The sequence below is a fragment of the Bos javanicus genome, chromosome 16, assembly GCF_032452875.1.
Source record: "Bos javanicus breed banteng chromosome 16, ARS-OSU_banteng_1.0, whole genome shotgun sequence".
NCBI lineage: Eukaryota > Metazoa > Chordata > Mammalia > Artiodactyla > Bovidae > Bos > Bos javanicus.
The window spans coordinates 76,313,049-76,338,539 of record NC_083883.1 but is presented as its reverse complement, the minus strand read 5'-3'; the positions used below and the strand labels follow the sequence as shown (position 1 = coordinate 76,338,539).

Genomic DNA, 25,491 nt, shown 5'->3' with positions numbered 1-25,491 from the left:
CAGGGTCTTTTCCAGTGAGTCAGTTCTTTGCATCAGGTGGCCAAAGTATAGAGTTTCAGCTTCAGCATCAGTCCTTGCAATGAATATTCAGGACTGATTTCCTTTAGGATTGACTGGTTTGATCTTGCAGTCCATGGGACTCTCAAGAGTCTTCTCCAATACCACAGTTCAAAAGCATCAATTCTTCAGCACTCAGCTTTCTTTATAGTCTAGCTCTCAAATCCATACATGACTACTGGAAAAACTGTAACTTTGACTAGATGGACCTTTGTCGGCAACAATGTCTCTGCTTTTTCATACGCTGTCTAGGTTAGTCATAAAAGCTACTGGAAGAACTTAATATATGAATTCAGCAAGGTAGGAGGATATAAGATGAACATGGAGAAATCTGTTGTGTTTCTTTACCCAAATAATAAAATGCCACACCAAGTTAAAAAAAAAAGAATTCCATTTAAAACTGTATCCAAAATAAATAAAAAGCACCTAAAATTGACTTAACCAAGGAAGTGGAAGACCTATATACTGAAAACTGTAAAACATCAGTAAAGGAATCTGAACAATTTTTAAAGAAATGGAGAAATACACTGTGTTGTTAGATCTTGGATTGGAAGAATTAATATTGCTAAAATGACCATATTACCCAAAGCAATCTACAGATTTAATGCAATTGCTTTCAAAATACCTATGACATTTTTCATAGAACTAAAACAAATAATCCTAAAATGTATATGGAAAAGATCCAGAATTGCCAAAGCAATCCTGAGAAAAAGGAGCAAAGCTCTACGTATGTCCTTTCCTTAACTTCAGGTTGTACTGCAGAGCTACAGTAATGAAAGCAGGGTGATACTTGGCACAACCATAGATCAACGAACAGAAGAGAGAGCCCAGAAATAAATCCATACACCTGCGATCAATTAGCCTATGACAAAGAAGGCAAGAAGAGACAATGGAGAAGAGACAGTCTCTTCAACAAGTGGTGCTTCAGAAGCTGGACAGCCACATATAATACAGTGAAATTAGATAGAACCATATACAAAAATAAGTTGCACATATAAAACAAACTCAAATGGTGTAACAACCTAAGTGTAAAACATGACACATAAAACTCTGACAGAATTGTAGCAATATTTTCTTTAAGTCAGTTTGCCAAGGCAAAAAAAAAAGGAGGCGGGGGGGAATAAATGGCACATAATCAAATTTAAAAGCTTTAACACAGCATGGGAAACAATCAACAAAACCAAAAGACAACCTATGGAATGAGAGAAAGTACTTGCAAATGATGCAAATGACAAGAGGTTAATATCCAGAATCCACAAACACCTCGTGTAAGTCAGTATTGGAAAAACAAACAACACAATTAAAAAATGGGCAGACCCGAATCAACATTTCTCCAAAAGAGACATACAGATGGCCTACGTGTACATGAAAAGATGCTCAGCATCATAAATTATTAGAGAAATGCAAATCAAAAGCACAGTGAAGTGTCACCAGGCTTCAGAGCAGCTATCATCAAAAAGTCTATAAATAATAGATGCTATAGGGGGTGTGGAGAAAAGGGAACCCTCCTAACTGTTGGTGGGAATGGAAAGTGGTACAGCTAGTAAAGAAAGCAGTCTGGAGGTTCCTTAAAAAACGAAGAATAGAACTATGATCTGCAGACACAGTCCTGAGTATACATGTGAAAAAGCAGTCTCTAATTCAAAAAGGTGCATTTACCCCAGTGTTCATAACATCGCTGTTTACAATAGCCAAGACAAATAACTCAAGTGCCCATCAGCAGGTGATTGGATTAACAGGTTTTGTGTTTGTGTGTGTATATTGGCATATTACTTGGTTTTTTAAAAAGAATAAAATACATTTCAGCAACATGGATGGACTTAGAGAATATTATACTCAGTGTAATAAGTGAGACAAAACACACGCACAATATTATATGTGGGATCAAAAAAATAATACAGATGATTTCAGACTCAGATGTAGAAGACAGACTTACAGTTACCAGTGGGAAGAGGGGAGGGAGCAGCGAGTTAGAAGCACGGGATGGTTAACCGATACAAACTGCTATACCTGAAATAAATAAGCAACATGGACGGACTTAGTGAATACTGTGCTTAGTGAATTAAGTCAGACATAGAAAGACAAATACTATGTGATGTCACTTGAATGTGGAATAAAAAAATACAAGTGATGCTACAAAACAAAAACAGACTCAGGTGAAGTAGATGAATACATAGTTACCAAAGGGGTTGGGTAGGGACAACAATGAGGAGTATAGGAGTAACAGATACAAATTACTACACCTAAAATAAGCAGCAAGGATTCTACCACATAGTACAGGGAATTATCTGGTGTTTCCCTGGTGGCTCAGTGGTAAAGAACCCATCTGCCAGTGCTGGAGACACAGGAGACACGGGTTGGGAAGACCCCCTGAAGGAGGACATGGCAGTCTCCTCCAGTACGCTTGCCTGGGATAATCCCATGGGAGAAGGACACTGGTGGGCAAAGAGTCACACCCGACTGAGCAGCTGAGCGTGCACACACAGGGAATGATATCCAATATCTTGTAATAATCTGTAATGGAATATAATCTGGGAAAAAAACAAGTAAACAAATCGCTGTGCTGCACACCTGAAACTTAACACAGGATAGCAGATCCACTATATTCAATAAATATTTTTCCAAAACCTCATGAAGTGTAGTAGAGGCCCCAGGTCCTCACTAGGGTATTATCATACCAAACATTTAAGGAAAGAATACATAGCAGCAGCCCTATACAAAGTCGTCAAGAAAATTAAAGAGATGGGAATACTTCTTAACTTATTTCATGAGAACAGTGTTGCTCTGATACCAAAACCAGACAGAAACACTGCAAGACAAGTGTTATACAGTATCCAAAGTGGGCTTAGAACTAAAACTTTTAAACAAAATATTAATAAATCAAATCCTTTCTTACAAAAAATAAGAGTGCATCATAATCAAGTGAAGTTTATTCTATGAATGCATGAATGATTCAAATTTAAAAATCAGTGTAATTTGCCATATCAAGAAACTTTGAAGGAAAAAAAAATGACCACCTTAATAGACACAGAGAAAAAACATATGACAAAATTCATCATCTTTTCATTATAAAACTCAGCAAATGAGGAATATAAGGGAACTGCCTGAAGCTGACAAAAGGCAGCTATAAAAGTTCCCCAGCTAATATTATAATTAATAGTAAAAGACTGGTTATGTTTAAGGTAGGAACAAGAAAAAAATGTCTTCTGTTAAAACACTACTCAACCTTGTATTTGGAGTTCTTAGATAGTAAAAGAGTAGTTATGTTTAAGGTAGGAACAAGAAAAAATGTCTTCTGTTAAAACACTACTCAGCCTTGTATTTGGAGTTCTTAGATAGTAGAACTGGAGAAGGCAATGGCACCCCACTCCAGCACTCTTGCCTGGAAAATCCCATGGACGGAGGAGCCTGGTAGGCTGCAGTCCATGGGGCCGCTAAGAGTCGGACACAACTGAGCGACTTCACTTTCACTTTTCACTTTCATGTACTGGAGAAGGAAATGGCAACCCACTCCAGTGTTCTTGCCTGGAGAATCCGAGGGACGGGGGAGTCTGGTGGGCTGCCGTCTATGGGGTCACACAGAGTCGGACACGACTGAAGCGACTTAGCAGCAGCAGCAGCAGATAGTAGAACAAGCCATACATATTGAAGAGTAAAGGAGTAATATAGACTTTATTCAGTTACAACAAGATTGTTTTTGTAGAAAACTTGAAAGACTGAAGTTTTATCAGGATCAGCACAGATATCAACTGTACATCTATACACTAGTAAAACACCAATAGAAATTGAAAATTTTCAAGTACTATTTACACCAACTTGAAAACCCAAAATACTTGTATGTAAATCTAGCAACAATGTGAAATATTTAAATGGTAAAAATAACTAAACCTAAGAAATTAAACAAGACTTTAATAAATAGAGAAAAGTCAGTGATTATGGGTTAGAAAATACAATATAATAAGGATGTCAGTCCTCTATGATTGATCTATAAATTCAGGACAATCCCATAAAATCCCAGCAGAACTTGACAAAAAGATTGTAAAATTTATTTAGAAAAATAAAACAACTAGAATTGTCAATAGAAATTTGGAAGAAAGAAAAAAGTCATCTCGTTCTACCTGCTGTCAAGACTTCTGATAAACACTGCTGTGAGGACTGTAATCAAGACAGTGCAGTGCTGGTGAGAGGTCGGCCATGTAGAGCGTGGAACAGCAGTGTCCAGAACTACAACCTTTCAAAAAAAACCCCAAACAAACCCTCAACACTATGTTAGCACCATTTGCAAGTATTTACTCACAGTGAACCAAAAACTTAAATGTGAAATCTAAAACCAAAAGATTTTTGCTTTAGCACATAGGAAATATTTGTGCCTTAGTCAAAGGCACAAATACAACTCTTAAATACAACTCTAAAACCATGATTCTTTAAAGAAGAAATGTTAATATACTGCTGCTGCTGCTAAGTCGCTTCAGTTGTGTCCGACTCCGTGCGACCCCATGGACGGCAGCCCACCAGGCTCCCCGTCCCTGGGATTCTCCAGGCAAGAACACTGGAGTGGGTTGCCATGTCCTTCTCCAATGCGTGAAAGTGAAGTCTCTCAGTCGTGTCTGACTCTTAGCGACCCCATGGACTACAGCCCACCAGGCTCCTCCGTCCATGGGATTTTCCAGGCAAGAGTACCGGAGTGGGATGCCATTGCCTTCTCCGGTTAATATACTGGACTTATTAAAACTCAAAACTTCTACTTCAAATACATTATTAAAAGAAGGAATAAAATGAGCCATAAATTGGGAAGAAACATTTACAAAGTACATATCTGCTAATGGACTTGTATCTACAATATAAATAACTTTCAAAACACAATCAGAAAACAACCCAGTTTTTTAAAATGGGCAACATGAATAGACCTATTGCACCAAAGAAAATATATGGATCCCCAAATACATGGAAAGTTGCTCAGTGTCATAGTAAATTACAGAATGGAATTTAAAACTACAATGAGATGTCAGTAAACAGCTATTAGAATAGCTGAACAAATAACCCCAAAACTAAAGACTAACAATACGATTAATAGGCAAGAATATACAGCAGTTGGAACTCTTAAGGCATTCCTGGTAAGAATACAGAGTGATACGAATATTATGGAAGATAGTTTGGCAATCCCTTATAAGGTTAAATATACACTTACCATACAACTCAGCAATGTAAGTAAAAAGACGTATGTTTATATAGAAACCTGCATGAGAATATTCAAAGCAGCGTTAGTCATAATCATTCCACATTGGAATTAACTCACATGTCCTTCAGCTGGTAATGGATGAACAGCCTAATCTGTATCCATGCAATGGAATAATACTCCGTGATAAAAAGAAATGAGTTCTTGAATCATGCAGCAAAGGAATCTCCAGTGCATTACACTAAGTAAAATACCCATACTCAGAGGCTGTGATTCTCTTCGGACATCCTGGGAGAGCAGCACTATCAGGCAGGAAACAGATGAGTGCTGGGCTGGGTGGGGAAGGTGCTTGAGAACTGGAGGGTTGATACAAAGTGACATGAAGTATGTGGAGATAATGGAATTTTTGTTACTGTGTTGGTAATTACATGATTATTTTGGTTTATGAAAACTAATACAGTTGTACACCTTAGAAAAGGGTGAGATTTACTGTCTGCACTTTGTATCTACTAAACCCAACTGACAAGAAAATCATTAGGTACAATTAGGAGCATATTGGCCCAACAGTGAAAAAAAAATCAGGGAACCTGAAGACAGGGCAATAGAAATCGAGCATGGTTTGAAAAGAAAGATTAAAACGAGAGAGAGAAACCTTTGGGAGAAAGAGCAAACAGCCAAACATACATCTAATTGGAGTTTCAGAAGAGAGAACAACGCAGGAAATCATTTCAGAAATACTGGCCAAAAATTATGTAAATTTGATCACAAACAACAACCCCACATGTCTGGGAAATTCACTGCCCTTAGCAGAATAAATTTTAAAAATTTACCAAGAAACCCCCAATTAAGCTAAGCACAGCATGTTTGAACTCCTGGAGACAAAAGAGGCAGCAGCCAGTGAGAGGGAGAAACAGACGGGAAAGCTTGTCTCCTTTTTCTGCTCACCCCAAGGTGAGAGTGACAGCTGACTTTCATGGAACTATTGAAAGTAAAAGACAATTTCTGCTAATATGCTGAAGGAAAAACAAAACCCCAAAAAACAACACTTAATGTAGAATGTTGTGTGAATTTGTCATTGGTCAACTTGGATTATCCTGGAGAAGGGAAAGGCTACTCACTCCAGTATTCTGGCCTGGAGAATTCCATGGACTGTATAGACCATGGGGTCATACTCAACTGAGCAACTTTAACAACCTGGATTATAAGAATTGATAAGGAAGTTCTTCTGGCTGAAGAGAAATGATACCTGACGGAAATCCAGACCCAAAGAAAGAGAAAGAACACTCTTCTGGTTTAAAAGGCTGTATATTATCTGCCCCTTATCTGTCATTCGGATTTAATCTCATAAGATGTTCTCTTGAACTCACTACTCAGGCAAGTGTTTTCTTGATTTTTTTTCCCCCAATTCTGCCAAACCCATTAATGGATACTAAAGTCAACTGAGACCGTCAGGATGAGTACTTTTTATGAGTGGAGTAGAATGGGACAGGAGAAGGCAATGGCACCCCACTCTAGTACTTTTGCCTGGAAAATCCCATGGACAGAGGAGCCTGGTGGGCTACAGTCCATGGGGTCGCTAGAGTCGGACACGACCGAGCGACTTCACTTTCACTTTTCACTTTCGTGCATTGGAGAAGGAAATGGCAACCCACTCCAGTGTTCTTGCCTGGAGAATCCCAGGGACGGCGGAGCCTGGTGGGCTGCCGTCTCTGGGGTCGCACAGAGTCGGACACGGCTGAAGCGACTTAGCAGCAGCAGCAGCAGCAGCAGAATGGGACATACCATTACTAAGATTATCTCAGGCCTGTTGGTTTATATACTGGTTGACAGCATAAAATGTGTTTCTTGATCTCTGATGTAGCCCAGAGCGTTTGGAAAACACTGCCCTAACCCCACTGCCTTTACTTCTTGAACTTCTAGCTTCTGTGTGTTGTTGCCTCCTGAAAACTTTCTTTTTCGTATCTTGGCATGGCTAGCTTCTCTGCAACTTAAATTTGAGCTCAAACGTTACCTTCTCAGAAAAGCTTTTGCTACCTTTCTAAAAGAGCAAGGTATGTAATCAGTGTCAGAATGATCTTAAAAAAAATCCTCAAACTGAAGAAAATTACTTTTGACCTTACCCTGAGTTTGTATCTGGTATCAGACGGTTCTCAAAACTTGTCAGTAATGGAAAGAAAATGTAGAAAAGCAAATGAACTATGACAGTCTGTTCTAGGTTTTTTAAAAAAAAAAAACATTGCTAGATTTCTCTAGATCTCTTTACCTGGAGTTCAGATGCTCAAAGGTTTCTTTTTTCTTTTTTCCCCAATTAGCATCTTTCATTTCTCTCCTGCTTCTTCCCTGGGATTACTTCACACCAGTCTTTCTGGTCCCGTGTAGAAGCGGCTTTCCATTAATTCTGGAATTTCTCAATTTTTCAGTGGTCAAATGTGTATATCCAGCCATTGAATATGGAACGATAGTCTCAGGATTTGGACCAAAATATTACTACAAAGCGACGGTTGTACTTAAATGCAATGAGGGTTTTAACCTTCATGGCAACAGTGTAGTTGTCTGTGGTGAGAACAGTACTTGGGAGCCCGAGCTACCAAAGTGTATTAAAGGTAAAAATACTATCTTCCTTTTGGTTTTGTTCTTTATTTCTTTCACATTAAATATCAATGATGCAAGAAAAACTGAAGAGAAACAATGTTCATATTTAACTGTGTTATATTCATTTCTATGATAGTTGTATGACTTCAAATTCACAAGAAATCCGCTGCAGCGATTTTCTGTCTTTGTAGGGTCTTAGCATTTCATGTACATAACACAGGTATATAAATGTCTCTTGCTAGGCATTCTTAAATGTAAAAATGGATAGCAGTCATTTTTCAGGGTAAACTGAAGCGTAGGGAGTTTTACCTAAATAAGTCAAGAATGAAAGGCATAATTCATGTGAATGAAAAGACAGTATTAATGCCCAGATTTTTGATTCAGTCTCCATTATTTTGTTTTCTAGTGTCGATTCCTCCCAGCACCCAGTCTCCAATTCCCAGTACCCAACCTCCAGTTCCCAGTGTCTCAGGTTTAGTAACTTCCTACATAAATTTTTTTCAAAAATCTTTTAAATTCCTGGTGAAAATGCCAGTAGTAACTCCCAAATGTTTGATCCTATCTGCATTTTTTTTTTTTTTCCAGTGTCGACTCGCAGCACCCAACATCCAGTTCCCAGTGTCTCAGGTTTAGTAACTTCCTACATATATTTTTTCAAAAATCTTTTAGATTCCTGGTGAAAATGCCAGTAGTAACTCCCAAATGTTTGATCCTATCTGCGTTTTTTTTTTCCCCCCAGTGTCGACTCGCAGCACCCAACATCCAATTCCCAATGTCTCAGGTTTAGTAACTTCCTGCTTATATATTTCAAAATCCTTTACATTCTTTTGATCTTTTTTTCAAAGTCTTTTAAATTCCAATGATTTATACTCATTTATCAATTTTAGTAATGAAATATTCACAGCCTTTTTAGTTCTTAGATTGAGTGATTCTAAAATTATGTGCAGTCTGCAGATACAAGCAGATAGCAAGTTAAGTCAACTTTAATATGTTTACTTATGTGTAAAATGATTTCAAACCTTCCTTACTTGAGTTCAGTTCAGTTCAGTTGCTCAGTTGTGTCCGACTTTTTGCGACCCCATGGACTGTAGCACGCCAGGTCTCCCTGTCCATCACCAACTCCCGGAGTTTACTCAAACTCATGTCCATTGAGTCGGTGATGCCATCCAGCCATCTCATCCTCTGTCGTCCCCTTCTCCTCCTGCCCCCAATCCCTCCCAGCATCAGTCTTTTCCAGTGAGTCAACTCTTTGCATGAGGTGGCCAAAGTATTGGAGTTTCAGCTTTAGCATCAGTCCTTCCAATGAATACCCAGGACTGATCTCCTTTAGGATGGACTGGTTGGAGATCCTTGCAGTCCAAGGACTCTCAAGAGCCTTCTCCAACACCACAGTTCAAAAGCATCAATTCTTCGGCTTCCTTACTTAGTGATAGTAAATTTAAAGTGGGATTCATTTAAAGCACTTAGCATAGCCCCTGGTATCTATAAAGCTCTTAAAAGGCAGCTTGTACCAGTTACACTCAGATTAATATTAGTGTAGAGGAAGGTCCACAGGTTCTATTTTTTAGCATGTATGTTTTCTGTGTCATCAACACGGATGATTTATTCATTTTAAAAGTGATCTCTCGACACCTGTACAGGGTGTCTTCTGGGTCCAGGACTGTTTCCTTTCCCAGGTTGACCAGCTTGGTTCTTTTTTATAAACTGGGAGACTACCATTGTCTCTAGAAGGAGACTAGTATTTCTACCACCTCCGTCACTCCCCCACTCCTAACAATTATTGTTTTTCTCTTTACTGAGCATTTTTTGTTTGTTTTGGATGTTTTTGTTTTTGTTTTTTGAGGGGGAAAGGGGGAATTGGCAACAGAAAGTAAGTGGTATAACAACTAAAAGGCAGAAAAAGCCCTTGTTTATTGGAATGAAATGGAGGAATTCTAGCAGGGGCTGCTGATCAGCTCCTCTGCCTGAGACTGGAATGAGTATTTTGATATGTTGGAGGGAATTGTTTTCCTAAGTTCAGGGCTGCTATCTCTGGCTTGTATTTAGTTGCCGCAGAAGCTAGAGACTAGAGGAAGGGTGGAAAGAGCATCAGTCTGGGCAGACTTTTAAAGAGTTGACATAAAGGAAAGTGAAAGTCAAGTCGCTCAGTCGTGTCCGACTCTTTGCGACCCCGTAGACTGTAGCCCACCAGGCTCCTCCGTCCATGGGATTCTCCAGGCAAGAATACTGGAGTGGGTTGCCATTTCCTTCTCTAGGAGATCTTCCCGACCCAGGGATCGAACCCAGGTCTCCTGCACTGCAGGCAGACGCTTTAACCTCTGCGCCCCAGGGAAGAGTTGACATAAGCATTTCATAAAGGATTTATAAAGTACTGATACAGTTTAAAAGAAGAGTTCTGAGGACAGATGTACAGTGAAGATAAAACTATGGATTATTTTAAAATATCAAAAATCAAAATTCCTCATGAGACTGTCAATCATTTTCTGTCATCAGTTAGTATGAAAAACATCATTAGCAACATATAACGGTGGTCAAGTAGATCTGATATTGCAAATATGAAAAACTGTAGGCAAAATACTAACTGGAGAAGGATACAAGTTATGCAATAGGAAACTATATGGACGGTATTTTTTTAAAGAACCATATGTTTATTCTGAGCACGTTTTTTTTATGGTTTGTCATTAGTTAACTTCTAGGATTTCCACTGTATACAAAGGCACAGGGAACATTCCCGTGCAACATTCTTGTGCACTTCGGTAAACATGTGTTTAGGTTAGCTTTACAGAAGTAGAATTGCAAAATTTAGGGAGTACATGTATTTTTCATTTTGAGAAATAATTCATTTTGAGAATTTTTATAAAAAATCAAATACCAGATTTAAATCCATAATTTTGTATGGATAAGGCTGGAGAATTGAATCTAATTTTCCATTCCAGATTCCAAGCCCACTTCTCCAACCATGACTTCAGGACTAAGTCATCCAGGTTCAGTGGCTGAGCTTTTTTTCCATCTACACTTATTTATTCATGTCCTTCTTTAAATTGTTCTACATAGCTTCTGAAATTTCTTCAGTGTTTGTGGGTTGTACCTTCTTTTTTCATTCTGATTTTAATTGGGGCCGACTTTTTCTTGATGAGTGTGGCTATGTGGCTGTAAACTTCCCTCTTAAAACTGCTTTTTGCTGCATCCCATAGATTTTGGATTTGTTTTCTTGTTTTCGTTTTCTCCAGATATTTAAAAACTTTCTTCCTTGATTCAATCAGTGATCCATTCTTGTTTAGTAGCATATTGTTTAGCCTCCACAAATGTGCTTTTCTGTTTTAGTTTTAAGTATAATCACATCGAATCCATAGGGTTATTCTGACACCACACTAATGATAAATTTGCTTGCTGTACCACAGAATATTGTCCTAGGAAATGTTACTGGACAAGAAGTAGAATGCTTTGGTATTGAATATAAATTTATAATATTTTGATACTACTTTTAATGACAAACATTAATGTAGTTTATATAAGGAGAATGAAATTATAAGAGTTTTTGTACAAAGTGAAAAAAATCAAAACCTGTGAACTTAGAGGACATTAAGCTCTATTGTTTTTTCTTTTTTTTTTTTAACTTGCATTTTTTTCCTTTTTTCTAGGACATCCCCCCCGTCCTACTGAAGCATCACCCCCTAACGGTGCTGAGGGTTTAGGTATTATTTTGTTACTGATTATAACTCTGTGTCATAAGGCCCTAGTTTTCTATGTGGAAATATTACCATTGTCTATAATTAGAGAAGAAACAACATGTTAAAAATTGGTGATAATTGTTCAGTTTGTAGTTGTAAAATTGCACGTTTTAAGGAATTTTAAAGGTGCAGATCCTATGACATATTTAAGGGGTACTTTTAGACACATGTAGATAATACAGATTTTAGGAGGGTGCTCAACTTAGGATACCTAATAATAAGTTTACTTTTTAAAATAATAATATGGCTATACGTAGTCTAACACATATAACATTTAAGTTATTTTCCATGTAATAGTTTTACTTTATAATGGCAATTTGTAGATGAATTTTCTTTCTGTTGGTACCTTGTGAACAAAAGGCTTGAAGTACTATTGTTGGATTAGTTTTTCTATACAAGGGTGGGGTAGCACACTTAATGTTTGCACACGTAGTTCACACACTATGTGTTAGAGAACTTGATGGAAGTATAGTTGTGGCAGTTACATGAAGTATAAAGACTTACTGATAAGGAAATGAAGAAAAATAGTTTATTATTTTTAGACTAGTTTAGTTATACTATTTAGTTAGTCCTTTTATAAAATGCACTTTGGGCTTGTTATATTTTCCCTGTGAAAACTGTGGTCACACTGGCACTCTGCCAAGAGAATCCAGTGCCATCTCAGGATGTTTACATTCGATAATGTTTATGGAATAAAAAGCAGAGCTGTACATGACATTGTATGCTGTGTTACCTGCTGTACGTTATAGATAATAAAAGTAATGGCAGTTTAGAAGCAGAGGTGCCAGTGACCAGCGTTTCTAAGAATTAAGATTTGGTGGTATATTCAGTGCCCTCCGGAGAGTCAAAAATGCATGTTTACGCTTCTGTGCCTAGTGTTATCATGTGCCCTGGTGTTCCCTTTACAGTCTTAATTTGCATTACTTTCAGCGAGTCTCCCTAGGGAGTTAGGGCCACGTCTTCATCTGGGGAGAAAGTGGGGTAGGAGCTGTGGTGATATGATGAAGACTCTTGATGGGTTCAGATTTATCCCACAGACTTCAGGGAAAAATAGACGTTAAATGTCTAACTTAAAGTCATAAGTAATGAAAGAACTGAATGTCGAACTAAACCATCCATAGTTGGATACTCACATTTTAAAAATGGTTTGCCTCCAAACTAGTGAATTCTAGTTGTTAACCTTCACTAAATAACCTGACATGGTAGCCAGAGCAAACAGCAGTAAAAAGTGAGATTCCTTATTAAGAGTGTCACAGAGTTAGTGTCCTGACTCTGGAATCTGATCAGAAGGGTTCTGTGGTGCAGATAACCTGGAAGCACGAGCAGTTGTGCTTAAACTAGATTGGCAGGTTTGTTTCTCTGTAGTTACGGATGGTCTGGTGAAATTAAGGTGCAGCCGCTCCTAGGAGATCCCAGATACTCACTTATCTCCCAAACGGTTTTCATTTTTCACAGGTGCAGGATACATCGTGCTCGTCATTGTTGCTGTACGTAAGTGTCAACAAGTTTGATACCAATGGAATCAAAACATTGCTCTGAAGAAGTGTAGTTTTGTGGTTTTTTTTTTAGGGTTTTTCAGTATTTATAGCTTTATAGCTTGAAATTAAGTAAAACAGGAAAACCTGACTTTTTACATAATACACTACCTTGTATTAGTATTACTCTATTCCTGTCTATTCTGCCTGTCCACATACTAACAAACTCTAAATAATATATGTTGTTTCAAAGGTGAGTTTTTTTCGTATGAGTTTTCATCCCAAATATGCTTTGGGTAATTTTATAAATTAATCAAGAATTTCTCTGACTTACTGTATACTGTTTAATCCAAAGAATACAATATACTGAAGAGTCCAAATGGAATAGAAATGTATATGTGCTTAAATTAGATACCATTTTCTGGCCATGGGTATCTGAAAGCCAAAAATGAAAGCTTTAGTCACTCAGTCATGTCTGATTCTTTGCAACCCCACCAGGCTCCACTGTCTGTTCTAGTCCAGGCAAGAATACTGGAGTGGATTGCCATTCCCTTCTCCAGGGGATGTTCCCAACCCAGGGATTGATCCCAGGTCTCCTGCATTGCAGGCAGATTCTTTAGCATCTGAGCCTCCAGGGAACCTCTGATCAGCATTCATTTTCTTCTGCTAGATTTTGAGTCTTGGCAGCGATTTTTCCTGGTCATGTGACGTTTGTCTCCTGATTTCTCGTAGTTATTGGCGTTGGATTATTGCTCTGCCTGTACTGCCGTTTTTGCAGACAGAGGAAGAAAGGGTAAAGTACAGCATGCTTTTCACCTGTTGCTCCTTCTCACTGTTGACACTCTTTCGTGCAGTTTTCGTTTGTACTCTGTATTACGTGTTTTTTAAAAATTGCTCCTGCTTGAGTGTGCTGTGTGAATTACACATCTTCACTAAAAATGTTTTCACCTGTTTTTAATATCACTGCCATATGAATAATCTGTGCAGGTCGTGTCAACTAATTATGATGTAAGAAAAATTTCTGTGGGATTTGAGGTATAAGTGCTGAAATGAATCATGGACTGCTTTGGGGTCTTCTCTACTGTAGGCATACCCAACTTCCTAGATTGGACTAATGACCAAGATTACATATAAAATGATTCCCTGTGGAGACTTTGATAGCTGTAGTCACTGCAATTTTGATGGTGAAAGTTTTCAGTTGTCTGTATAATTTAGATAGGTAGTTGTAAGAAGCTACATAGATGTCTCCTTCAGATACCAAATCTGTTTTTTTTCTTTTAGATTTGTTATACAGTTAAACTGGAGAATTTAAAGCAACATCATTTGATTTCCCTCTTATGTTCTCTTAATTTACTAGGTTGAAGTAAAACTGATGGGGTTAAACTAAAAGTTGCTGAGAGGGTAAGATTTACAAGGAACCTTATGAACTTTGTCTTTTTATCTATAAAAATGAAATAAGGGAGAGAGTTAAAATTGCAAAAAAGGTACAAATATATAATTTGTACCTTTTAAACGTCATCTTAAATTTTAATGAAGTAATTTAAAATCTAATGAAAGACTTAGAATAAAACTGGAACATAGACCAAGATTAGTGCTTTGATATTTCTCATTTTTCGTGATTTTTTTCCCTATTGCTTTGTAAATCAAACTAATAATTAAAAATGAATGGTATTAATGGCTTTATGATATTTATATTCCTTTTATTTTAATCACTGCATTTGGACTATGTAATAAAAGTACATTCTTCACTCATAAAGAGCTAAATATATATTTTTTAAATTTCTTGGTAATCTTTTAAAAATATCCACAGTGCCTTCATTTGAACCTTGAATCTTATATTTATAGAACATATAATATGCACGTTTGATTTCTCTATCAGTAGTGTATTTTTAAAACTGCATATACACAGGCGGTATAACATGGAAACACCATCAGTGAAATATTTGACAAGTCTAAAATTTGTTAACTAGAAGTAACCTCTAAAGAAAGCAGAACAAAATAGCTTTCTGCTCCTTACTGGCCTTTGTAAAACATCATTACACAAAAATACAGTTTCCTAACAAATATTAGCCAAACTCTGTCTACCAGTGAATGAGTCTTTTAAAGCTAAACAAGTATCTGAGCATCACACCCCCAGGTTAAGGTACCAGGGGCATTAGAGTTCTGAGATCCCATTTCTAAAGAGTTCCCCAGTGAGGCTGCTGCTGCTGGGCCTGGAGGACACTTAGAGAAAGCAGGGTGTAGACTGTTAACGATGTGCCCATGCTCTTTAGCTTTGAAGAAGCACCATCAAGCTTATTGGGAAATGGTTCACCTGTTCAAGACAATCAAGTGGATTGTTTAAAGACTCCACATTTTTGTTGCATGCCTTTTTAAAAGAATGTGAAATAATACCTAGCTTTAGTTTGCTTTTCTTTTAAAGAGGTAATTATTTTTATTATTGATACATTTTTTGCACTATTGAATGTCCATTTTCCCCCACCCCAAATTGCTTTCATTGCTTTGGAAACTCCCTTACAAGACTGTAAACTATATGCAGTTCCTTCTCTATTTGTAGGGATAAATCTGGAAGCAGGATACCAGGCGCAAGAATTGCTGTTAATGGGAGTTCCCTGGTAGTCCAGTGGTTAGAGCTCAGGCTTTCACTGCCTTGGGCAGGAGTGCAGTTCCTGGTTGGGGAGCTAAGATCCTACAAGCCTCAAAACAAATCAAAAACACAAATTTGCTGTTAAAACTTGATACAAAATGGATTCGATATGAACTTGTATTTTCGATAATTTGGGAACACAGTTACCCTCCTACAGGATTTATACCAAAGCATGAAAATAAGTAGTTTTTTTTGTGGAGGGGATCTTAGGTCCTTGACCAAGGATCAGACTCAAGCTCCCTGCATAGAAAGAGCAGAGCTTAACCACCGGGGAAATCCCCTAAGTAGTGTTTTGTTTTGTTTTTTTAAAGATCATTAAATTATGAAAAATGGCCACAAGGTTAAAGCATTTTGCTATAGTTTTCTGTTTCTTAGCTGTCAATGAAGAAGAGGATAGGGTCCCAGGTGAGCTGACAGGCTCCATGTGCACACGCCTTCCTTTTCCCGCACAGCTTCCTTTCCTAACCAGCTCTTCTGCCACACTTTCCAGACTTGGATCCACAGCCCTTCGCTCTCTCCTTTGCTCCTGCCCAAGTCCTGTTTGCATGTCCTGACTATGTGGTTCCAGATGTCTTTTGTTAACATGAATGTTTTCAATTATTTGTGGTGAATATTTTTTTTTCATAAATGGATCGTTTTTCTCTGCTTGGGTTAAATCATCACGGGATAAATGAGAGTTTGCTAAGTTCAGTAGAATTATTGAAATAATTTATGTATTTTAGTAATAGTAACTAAATACCTTTTTTCTTTTTTTCCATGAAGTATATTTATTACTTGTGCAATTGTAAACTATGTTGTCTTAATAAAGATTGATCGAGAAATGTTGTAACTTTTAAGTTGTCTGCTTAAATGCATCTTACTGAAGCTTTTTTTGGATATACTGTAAATGGTAAATCCAGTTCAGGTGGTGAAGTGTAACGACACGGTCCAAAACTTGAATGGTCAAATTAACTTGAACATTTTTCTGCCTGGTTCTCAAATTCTTAACCATTCAACAAAGGCCTTAAAATTTTTAAGCAAGAACTAGTAAATAAAAAAGATTTTGTAATTAGTTGAGAGAGCATATTTACAAAATTTAGATCCATCCTAGAAAAATGGGAAGTCATGTAATGCTTTATAGAGGTCTTCCCTCAGGTGGAAACAGTTGTGCACAAGAAGAAACTGTCCTTGATGCAAAAGATGCATCTGAAAATGGAGGATGTCATGACATCAGTTTCTGAGACAGTGTTACATGGGATTAATACAGGCCCCATGTATCGCCTCAAAGGCTGTGCTGCTGGAGACCAGGACCGTGTCTCCCCATACACTCTCATTCTGAGAAAATGAGTGTACATTATTCACTTGAGACTAGGCGGTTTCAGAAGTAAACAGATTATATGCAAATTTAGAGTCTGTTTACCTGCTGTATGATCTATAAGACCGCAAGGGTAAAGTTGCTTCTTGCACCAAATTCTTGGTTCAACTTCCTAATGAGAATCAGGAGAGACATAGTGTATGGGCCTAATTGTCAGCTTTACTTCCCTTCTCCCCCCTCATTGATTTTATCCCATTTTTATGCCACTCTTGCTTCCTTTTGGTGTGACCTCACTATTTTATTCAACACTTTCCCCTTCCTCTGTTCAGCATATACGTAACTGGTGAGAGCCACAGACAAGACATTTTATTTCTCTCTGAGAAGAGATGAGAGAAACGTTTGCTTTTATCATTAAAAGGTATCTGCTTTTTGTTGCATTTCTTTTCAGAGATGTCCTTTCTTCTGTAAAATATTTGATGAACATTTAGATATCGATATCCTGAGCTGAGCTAAGTAGACAGCAGACAGCAAGGAGGACATTTGGATTCTGGTTCCCCCTTTGTGAGATTATTGATATTTATATTTTCTCCTTCCCTGTTTTAATGTAAAATAATATGCACTGACAGGCTTTTGCTTTGACATAGGCACCAACAGAGAGTAATGACCCCTTGACCTTTGGTCAGACTGTGACAAGTGTTTTATATAGCCATTTCTTCAGGACTGTTGTGGTGAGCAATTCAATAGTTAGGCCTATCAATGAATCCTTGAAGATCACTATATTCTTCTATTTGAAGTGAATAAATACACTTTTTTTTCCCCCTAGTAGTAGTGGAATACTTATTTTCTTAAATAGAAATGCATTATATGAGAAGGATAAACAAGCATTTATATAAACCTAAAGAAACAACTCAGCTCTACCTTCTAGCAGCTGTAAATCCAAATCTGGGGGAATTTTTTTAGTCTAATGGGAAATAATCAGATAGTCGGTCCACTTGAAGTTCACTTTTAGGTTTTTTATTGACAGAAACCAAACTACATTTTATGTAATTTTGGTAAAGAATTTCAGTTTCAGCTTGTAAATATTAGTTCTATAAAGGCATTTAACTGTTTCCCTCAGCCACTATATTTTTAGCATATAAAAAATAAACCAGCACCAACAAAAATCCTCAAATTTGATGTGAAATGCATTCCCTTTAGCCATTTAATCCCCTCTATCTCTGGCTCTGAATGAAATGAACTGGAAGTTCTTTTTCTGCCTGAGTGTCTCTGCATAGCTAGGAAGAGAGGAGATAGACTTCCACACTCACGTGCAAGGCACTACCCTAGGTGACAGTCATGAAGTTGAGAGCAGATTCCACAAAGACCAGTAAGATGGGCAGTTCCTTAGTAAAAGCAGAGCCATGTCTTTGATCACAGGGGCAGAGGGGAAGGCAAAAATATACCAGCTACCCCGCCCTATGTATCTGCTCAGTTCTCTAAGGAGTCCTTTGAGGCTCCAACCAACCAGGAAAGCGGTTTTCAGACAATCCGTGAGCTTCAAATTGTCTGTAAACACTTGAAGTTACCTTAGTGAATGCTAAAGGTAATATGACTTATAACTGTAAGTACTAAGTCACTTTCACATTTTAATCATCTTTAAATAGCTTGATGTTATATCCAATGAGTTGTTTCTTTAACTTTATGTAAATGCTTATTTATCCTTCTCATATATTGGATTTCTGTTTAAAATTCTATTTAAGAAAATAAGTGTTCCACTACTATTAGAGAAAAAAAAAAAAAGTGTATTCACTTCAACAAATAGCAGAATACAGTGGTGTTGGAGGATTCAGTGAGAGGCCTGACTGTTGAATCGCTCTCCACAGCAGACCTGAGGACACGGCCATGTAACAAGTACCGCGCGTGGCAGCGCCGGCTCATAGTGAAGCCTCCCCTCCAGGGGAATAATGAAGTCTCCGGCGTTCACACGGTCAGCTCTTCATGAGGCAGGCACCCGAGGGTTCGCTGGGCGGGCACACTGTCAGTAACCGGCGCGTCCGCGTTCGGTTGTAGTCTGTCTGCTGTAGTCCGGTTCCGAAGCAGGAGTGGAACTGCGTTTCCCAGCTCCAGAGCCGGTGGTCCTGAGTGGCTGCTGCCAATGTCTAAACTGGCTCCTCCTACGTAAAGTGAGCTCGCGTGCACAGTTTACACATCAGAGTCAAAGACTTCATGGGGAAAAAATGTACAACCAGGGATGTTGGGTTATGTAAACTATATGAAAGTTAATTTTCTTTTCCCTTTTTTAACATGGCTTCTAGAAAATTCAGAATTCCCTGTGTGACTTGCATTATATTTCTTTGGAAACCGCTGGACTTGAATAACAGGGTTTAGAAAGATGTTCCTTGTTACCAAAAAAAAACAAACACCAAAACTGTGTGATGTGAGTTTTAGTTACTTAGGAGGCTCTAACCAGAATATGTGATTTCCTTGACAGTGAGGTGTAAATGAAGCATTATTGAACGTGAACACTCAGAATCATTACCTTTGTATAATCATCTCAGAGCTGGATTTTAAATTGAATATTACGAAAATGTGCTTCTCTCTATTCTCTCCCGTTGTTCCTAAATTAAGATAGGAGGATATTTACTAAGTATATGTGACTGCCCTGTTTCTTGTCTTGGAGGAAATCCAAGCTACACTACAGAATTAGAAAAAAGAGTTTGTAGAGTGAGCCTGGTTGAACATTGGAATAACTTTAAAAAATCATGTATTTCCTAGTTCAGTGACTCTTACTAGTATGTAGCTTTTTTTTTTTTTTTTTAATCTTCCCTATTCTAAATGGGCTTCTGGAATTAATGTATGTACTTAATTATTAATTATGTTCATCTCTGATGCTGTCTTCTTAACCTTGCTTCTTAGGAAACCAGAATGTCACAGTACATACTGTTCTATTCCCTTATAGGAAAGCAGAATGTAGCGCTACGTACACCACTTATCAGGATAAAGCAACCACTGCAACAGAACAGATGAACTGAACCGTTTCCAGGAACGCATGTACCATTCAGCCATGAAAATGAAGGAAACCTTGCCATTTGCCACAATACAGACAGACCTGAGGGGACTTTGCTGGGTAATAAGTCATGTAAAGAAAGACGTGTACTGTCTGATCTCACTTACACATGGAATCGAAAAAAACAAGCTTTCACAGAAGAAAAATGAGATTTGTCGATGTCAGCGGTGGGGGACTGGTGGGGGTGGGTTTGAGTAAAGGTGGTCAGAAAATACAAACCTTCAGTTATAGGGTGAGAAAGTACTGGGGTATAATTACAGCACATTGGCTACCATGAGTTACTCATACTGTATTTATGTTGGCAAGTTGCTAAGAGAGTGGATCTTAAAAAGTTCTAATCACATGGAAGAAAAAAGCTTTTTGTAGTATTGACATTATCAAATCATGCTGTACACCTTAAACTTAACGCAATGCCCTCTCTCAATTTTGTCTCAATACTGAAGGAAAAAAAGTATAAAGATTATTTGCCACTTTCTTACACTGTCAGAAATAAAACTGCTAAGCGATAGCCATAGGAACATTAAAACATTTTAATGTGGCAGAAGTATAGTCACTATTCTGTAATGCTTCTTTGAAACATGTATGAATTTAGGTTTAAACACCTTGCCTGTTTTTCCTTAAATAGCACTTGATTTATGGGGTAGGTCAACATGGCATTCTAAGGTAGGGAAATGTGTTTGTTTTTTCTTCTATAAGATCTCCAAACTCAGAGAAATATATTGCAAAATGACATTACATTTCATTTGCAAAGAAAGTGATTTTGAAATCTTTTTTTGTTCAGAGGTGATTACCAATTCTTAAGGTTCATTCTTTGAGTTTCTTAACTAAGAATATTACTGGAAAATACTCTTACATTGAATAGATTAAAATGCTATTTTTAAAAATGTGTAACCTCGTGGTAATTTAGAGATGCTATTAAGTTTTTATCTGGCATTTGTTCTTCACCCCTTTTATTTATAATAAGCCAGTCTGAGAAACCAAGAATTCAGCATCAGTTTCAGGCTTCTATACAAAGTTAGAGTACTGTTAGCACCCATGGCAATAATGCCAGCTCAGGACAAAGTGAATGCTGTGGCCTTATAGTTTTCTTAAGAAGAATTCCACTTTGTTATTATTATTATTGTACTATAGTTTTTTTTTTTTTCTTAACAATGTTGTGTCTGTTTGTGCTGAAGAATTCTACTCTCTAAGAGAATTAGAATCCACTCTAAAGTCTGGCTCTAGGGGCTTTTCTCTGCCCACTTGGATAAATATATGTCTGTCTTTACACATGTCATCAGAATGTAAGCAGTTTTGTAGGGAATAAATTCATCAGATAACCTCAGGTTGTATCAGAATCTTAAGTCTTTGTGGGCTCCTCACCTCATCTGTAAAGGGCAGAGTAAAAATGAAGCCCTGTATTTTAGAAAAGCAAACTCAACTCCGTGGATTAGCTGTAGGTCACAGAAAGGGAAGGAAAAAGGAGACAGCTCAGGGGGGGTCTGGACACTCAGGTGGAACAGACCCCAGCCCACTTCTCTGTCCTCACGCCAACGGCCACAGAGGAGGGACTCTGCTCTGACTCAGATTTTTACAGGTTTTGTTTTACACCTTAAAAAAATTGTTTTTCTTTTTTTTTAATTTTTTGGCCATACCTTGACACGCAGAGCTATCCAAGCTGAGATCAGACCTGTGCCCCCCACAGTGGAAGCACAGAAACCCAACCACTGGACCACCAAGAAGTGGAAGTCGTCACACTTCATAGTTAGTGGCACACACTGGGCCAAAGAAAAGCTGCCTTAGAAAGGTATGAATGAGGACTCGAGGGTGAACAAGAGTAGATGCTGTTTTTCTCCCTGAGGACATGTTTGTAAGGCCCTCTGTAAGTGGTCCTTCCCTTTGTAATCTTGGGTAAGGCAGGTGGAAGATGAGTTTGAGCAGAATAAATTCAGGAATTCTGAGACAAATCCAGAGGTGAAGTTTTGCCGCACCCTTTTTATCACATGCTCTTTAAGAATCTAACAGTTTCTCAGAAGCATGGGGGTGGCTGTAGTATGTATTTCTTAAAACCTCAAGGAAATGTTTTCAACCAAAGTTTATTGTGCTTACCAAGATAGACTTTCACAATAGTTTCCACTTCGGATTTGGTTTTCCAGTGTAACATAATTATATGTAAGATTGAAATATGTGTACATATAAATAATGTTCTGTCTGCAAATAACTTGTCAATCACTTAAATATATGGAGAAACCATTTTTTTCTAGAAATGTCTGTCTGAATGAGAGGGAAAAGTGTATTTGAATTTAAACTTAAAACTGCAAGAGTGAATCCCCAGTGGAATGAGACGTCTCATGTCTGTATTGTTTTCTGAGAATTGAACCTTTGAGTCTGTTTAAAAAATAATATGTCATTATGGAGAAGTTTCATTTGTGATGGTGCATTTATTTCCGGAGTGTTTTATCTCAGATGAGAGTGCGCCTCTAATCGGGCCCACCTTCTGGAAGCGTTCCCCTCCCACAGTCACCCCTTCTAGCCCTCCAGTCTCAGAGCCTGAAGTCTGTCCAGGCTTCCCCCCCTCCCAGCCTGCCTCGCGCCTCCCCTGCTCACGGCGTTCAGTCCCACAGTTAGCCGCAGCATAACGTTACCCGCAGCATAACGTCCATTTCATGAAGCTTGAAAACTTGCTGCACTTAATGCCCAGCTTTTCTCCACCTGCCGCACTTCACATAGCCTGCTCTCAGCCAGCCAGGCCACCCATCCTGTGCTCACTGCTGTACTCCTGGCTCACTGTTGCCTGAAGGCCTCTGGTCCTGTCTGATCCTGGGCATCACTCAGGCCCAGTTCACAGAGCCCGTCGTGTGCAGCCCCTCCTGATTCCCGCCTGGCTCTCAGCCTTCATGATTTCCTGGCCTTGAGGGAACACACACGTCTATGTGTGTGGTGGAAGACGTATCTTCCATATCACTTTTATGCACGGGTGTAGCTGAGTAAAAACCCGGGTCCCAACCATGAAAGCACAGCATGTTTCTGAAGCACGGCTGCACTCTGGAATCCCCTGGGGATTTTTACTAATGCCTGGGTGCCCCCCCCGCTCCCCGTCATGCTGTTGACCTGGGGTGTGCCTGGGCATTAGGTATCTGTAAAGCTTCCCAAGTGACTATAATATACAGCTAAGGGAGAACCTCTGCATTAGTGGTTCTTCAGCCTCAGAGTCCACATCTGCATGTGAACTTGCACATACAAACTTGTAACGACAGAGGTGTTTATATCTGCAAGAAAAAAATGTGTTTTTGTAATTCAGCCTGTTAAGTCAGAAAATGACCAAGACTTGAATTAAGATCTTGTCACCCAGCTAATCCAAAGAAGCTATCTGGTTAAAAAGAAAGGAAACAATCTTTATAATGCCAACGCTGAGAATTAGCTTGGCTATAAAGAAAACATTTTGCCAAATTTTATTTACCTGTAACCTGAGATCCAACCAGTCCATCCTAAAGGAAATCAGCCCTGAATGTTCATTGAAAGGACTGATGTTGAAGCTGACACTCCGATATTTTGGCCACCTGATGCGAAGAGCTGACTCATTTGAAAAGACCCTGATGCTGAGAAAGATTGAGGCAGGAGGAGAAGGGGACGACAGAGGATGAGATGGTTGGATGGCATCACCGACTCAATGGACATGGGTTTGGGTGGACTCCGGGAGTTGGTGATGGACGGGGAGGCCTGGCATGCTGCGGTCCATGGGGTCACAAAGAGTCGGACACGACTGAGCGACTGAACCGAACCGAACCTGAGACTACTGTAGTATTTTTGGCTGGGCTGGGTCTTCTTGCTGCACAGGGCTCTCCAGTTGGAGGAAGCAGGGCCCCTCTCTGGTTGTGGTGGCGGGCTGCTGCTGCGGGGCGTGGGCTCCACGGCGCACGGGCAGCACAGCTTCTGCCACATGGTCTTGGTAGTTGCCCTGCGACGTGGACTCCTAATCAGACCAGGAACCGAACCCTGCACTGGCGGGCAGATTTTTAACCAGTGGTCCTCCAGTTGCTGTATTTTTTTTTTTTTTTTTTCATAAGATATACCGGGAGAGCTTTTACGGTGATAATGAAAAGTCTTCGTCTTCCAGAAATGATACAAAACTGAAAAGTGTTAGTCGTTTATTCCTGTCCGACTCTGCGAGTCCATGGACTGTATACCCTACCAGGTGTCTCTCCGTGGAATTTTCCAGGCAAGAATGCTGGAGTGAGTTACCATTTGATCTTCACACACATTTGTGGATGGGGTGGGGAGGGGATGTTGTTTGCTTTTCCCAGTCTGCATTGCTTTCATCACTTCCAGGCTCATCTAGAAAACCTTACCCTGGCATAGTGCGGACAAACTTTAAAACCACCACACTGCTGCCCTCCTGTGGACTGCGAGGGCATCTGACACGTTCTCTGCGTAGTTCAAACTCAGAGGTTTTAGTCACTGCTGAGATACATAGAAGTCATTTTCAACTTTAATTAACTAGCTCTTTTCTACTTACCTTCTAAAGAATTACCTTTAAAAATGGCTAATCTCAGTCCCTTATGGCTTACATATGGGGGAAGCGTAATATAGGGGTCTGTGGTCAATAAACTTATCTTCCTTTCCTCTGGTGTACGTACCACCAGAAGGTGACCACATCGATCCACGTCTGGATGACACTGAGAAAGTTCCCCACCCCGATTCTTCACCTGATGGTTCGAGAAGACCTGTACGGGGTGATAAACAAGTGGCTGTGGCGTAGTCAAGTCGTGTCGGACTCTCGCAACCCTATGGACTACATCCCGCCAGGCTCCTCTGCCCACGGGATTGCCCTTTCCTTCTCCAGAGAACTTCTCAACCCAGGGGTCAAACCCAGGTCTCCTGCGTTGCCAGCAAATTCTTTACTGACTAAGCCACCCAGAAAGCCATAAACGTGGTAAAACTTAGGTAGACCCATGCCTGGCAGAGCATTTTCTAAGTTGAAAGCATGGTCACAAAAGCAGACTCAAGATGTCTTCAAAATAAACACTGCTCAGCAATCTATTAGCACAAACCACCTTGGGATGCTAATTTTAGCTAAAAAGCTGTCAACCTTCAGATGAATAAAGAAAAATAATCCTCCATGAGTGGCCCTTCAGTTACAACCAAGGGGCTTTCATTTTGCTTCTCATGACACAGCCATGAGCACTTGTTTAAAATTAAGCGTTCATGAGAACTCCAGAAACTACTTTCATGGAAAAGATGTCCCAAGTCATTGTTTTTATGCTTTCGTGTTAAACCCAGATCTTCTGGCACTTTCTCATTTGGGGACTGGAATCATAGCAACCTGCTGGCAGAATCCACGGGTGACTTGCTTTATTGGCAATACCTAGCCCACTCCAGTGTTCTTGCCTGGAGAATCCCAGGGACAGGGGAGCCTGGTGAGCTGCAGTCTATGGGGTCGCACAGTCGGACACGACTGAAGTGACTTGGCAGCAGCAGCCTGCAGCCAGGGACA

The 25,491-nt window shown here is 39.1% G+C and overlaps 1 protein-coding gene across 22 annotated transcripts in view; it reads left to right on the top strand.

The window, feature by feature from the left end:
• Window positions 1-22,423, top strand: part of LOC133228184 (membrane cofactor protein) — a 39,124-nt gene extending 16,701 nt beyond the window's left edge. For 2 of the 22 annotated variants that reach the window (XM_061383646.1, XM_061383659.1), the window contains exons 6-14: window positions 7,654-7,836; window positions 8,232-8,297; window positions 8,411-8,452; window positions 8,565-8,606; window positions 10,762-10,809; window positions 11,467-11,520; window positions 13,012-13,047; window positions 13,764-13,824; window positions 19,911-22,423. In XM_061383646.1, the coding sequence (XP_061239630.1) occupies window positions 7,654-7,836; window positions 8,232-8,297; window positions 8,411-8,452; window positions 8,565-8,606; window positions 10,762-10,809; window positions 11,467-11,520; window positions 13,012-13,047; window positions 13,764-13,824; window positions 19,911-19,983 (605 nt within the window). In that variant the 3' untranslated portion in view covers window positions 19,984-22,423. Of the gene's footprint in view, window positions 1-7,653; window positions 7,837-8,231; window positions 8,298-8,410; window positions 8,453-8,564; window positions 8,607-10,761; window positions 10,810-11,466; window positions 11,521-13,011; window positions 13,048-13,763; window positions 13,829-14,388; window positions 14,433-17,301; window positions 17,391-19,910 lie in introns of those variants that run through there. The other 20 variants (XM_061383655.1, XM_061383648.1, XM_061383653.1 and 17 more) reach the window with 20 other exon arrangements.
• The last annotated feature ends 3,068 nt before the right edge of the window (window positions 22,424-25,491 follow it).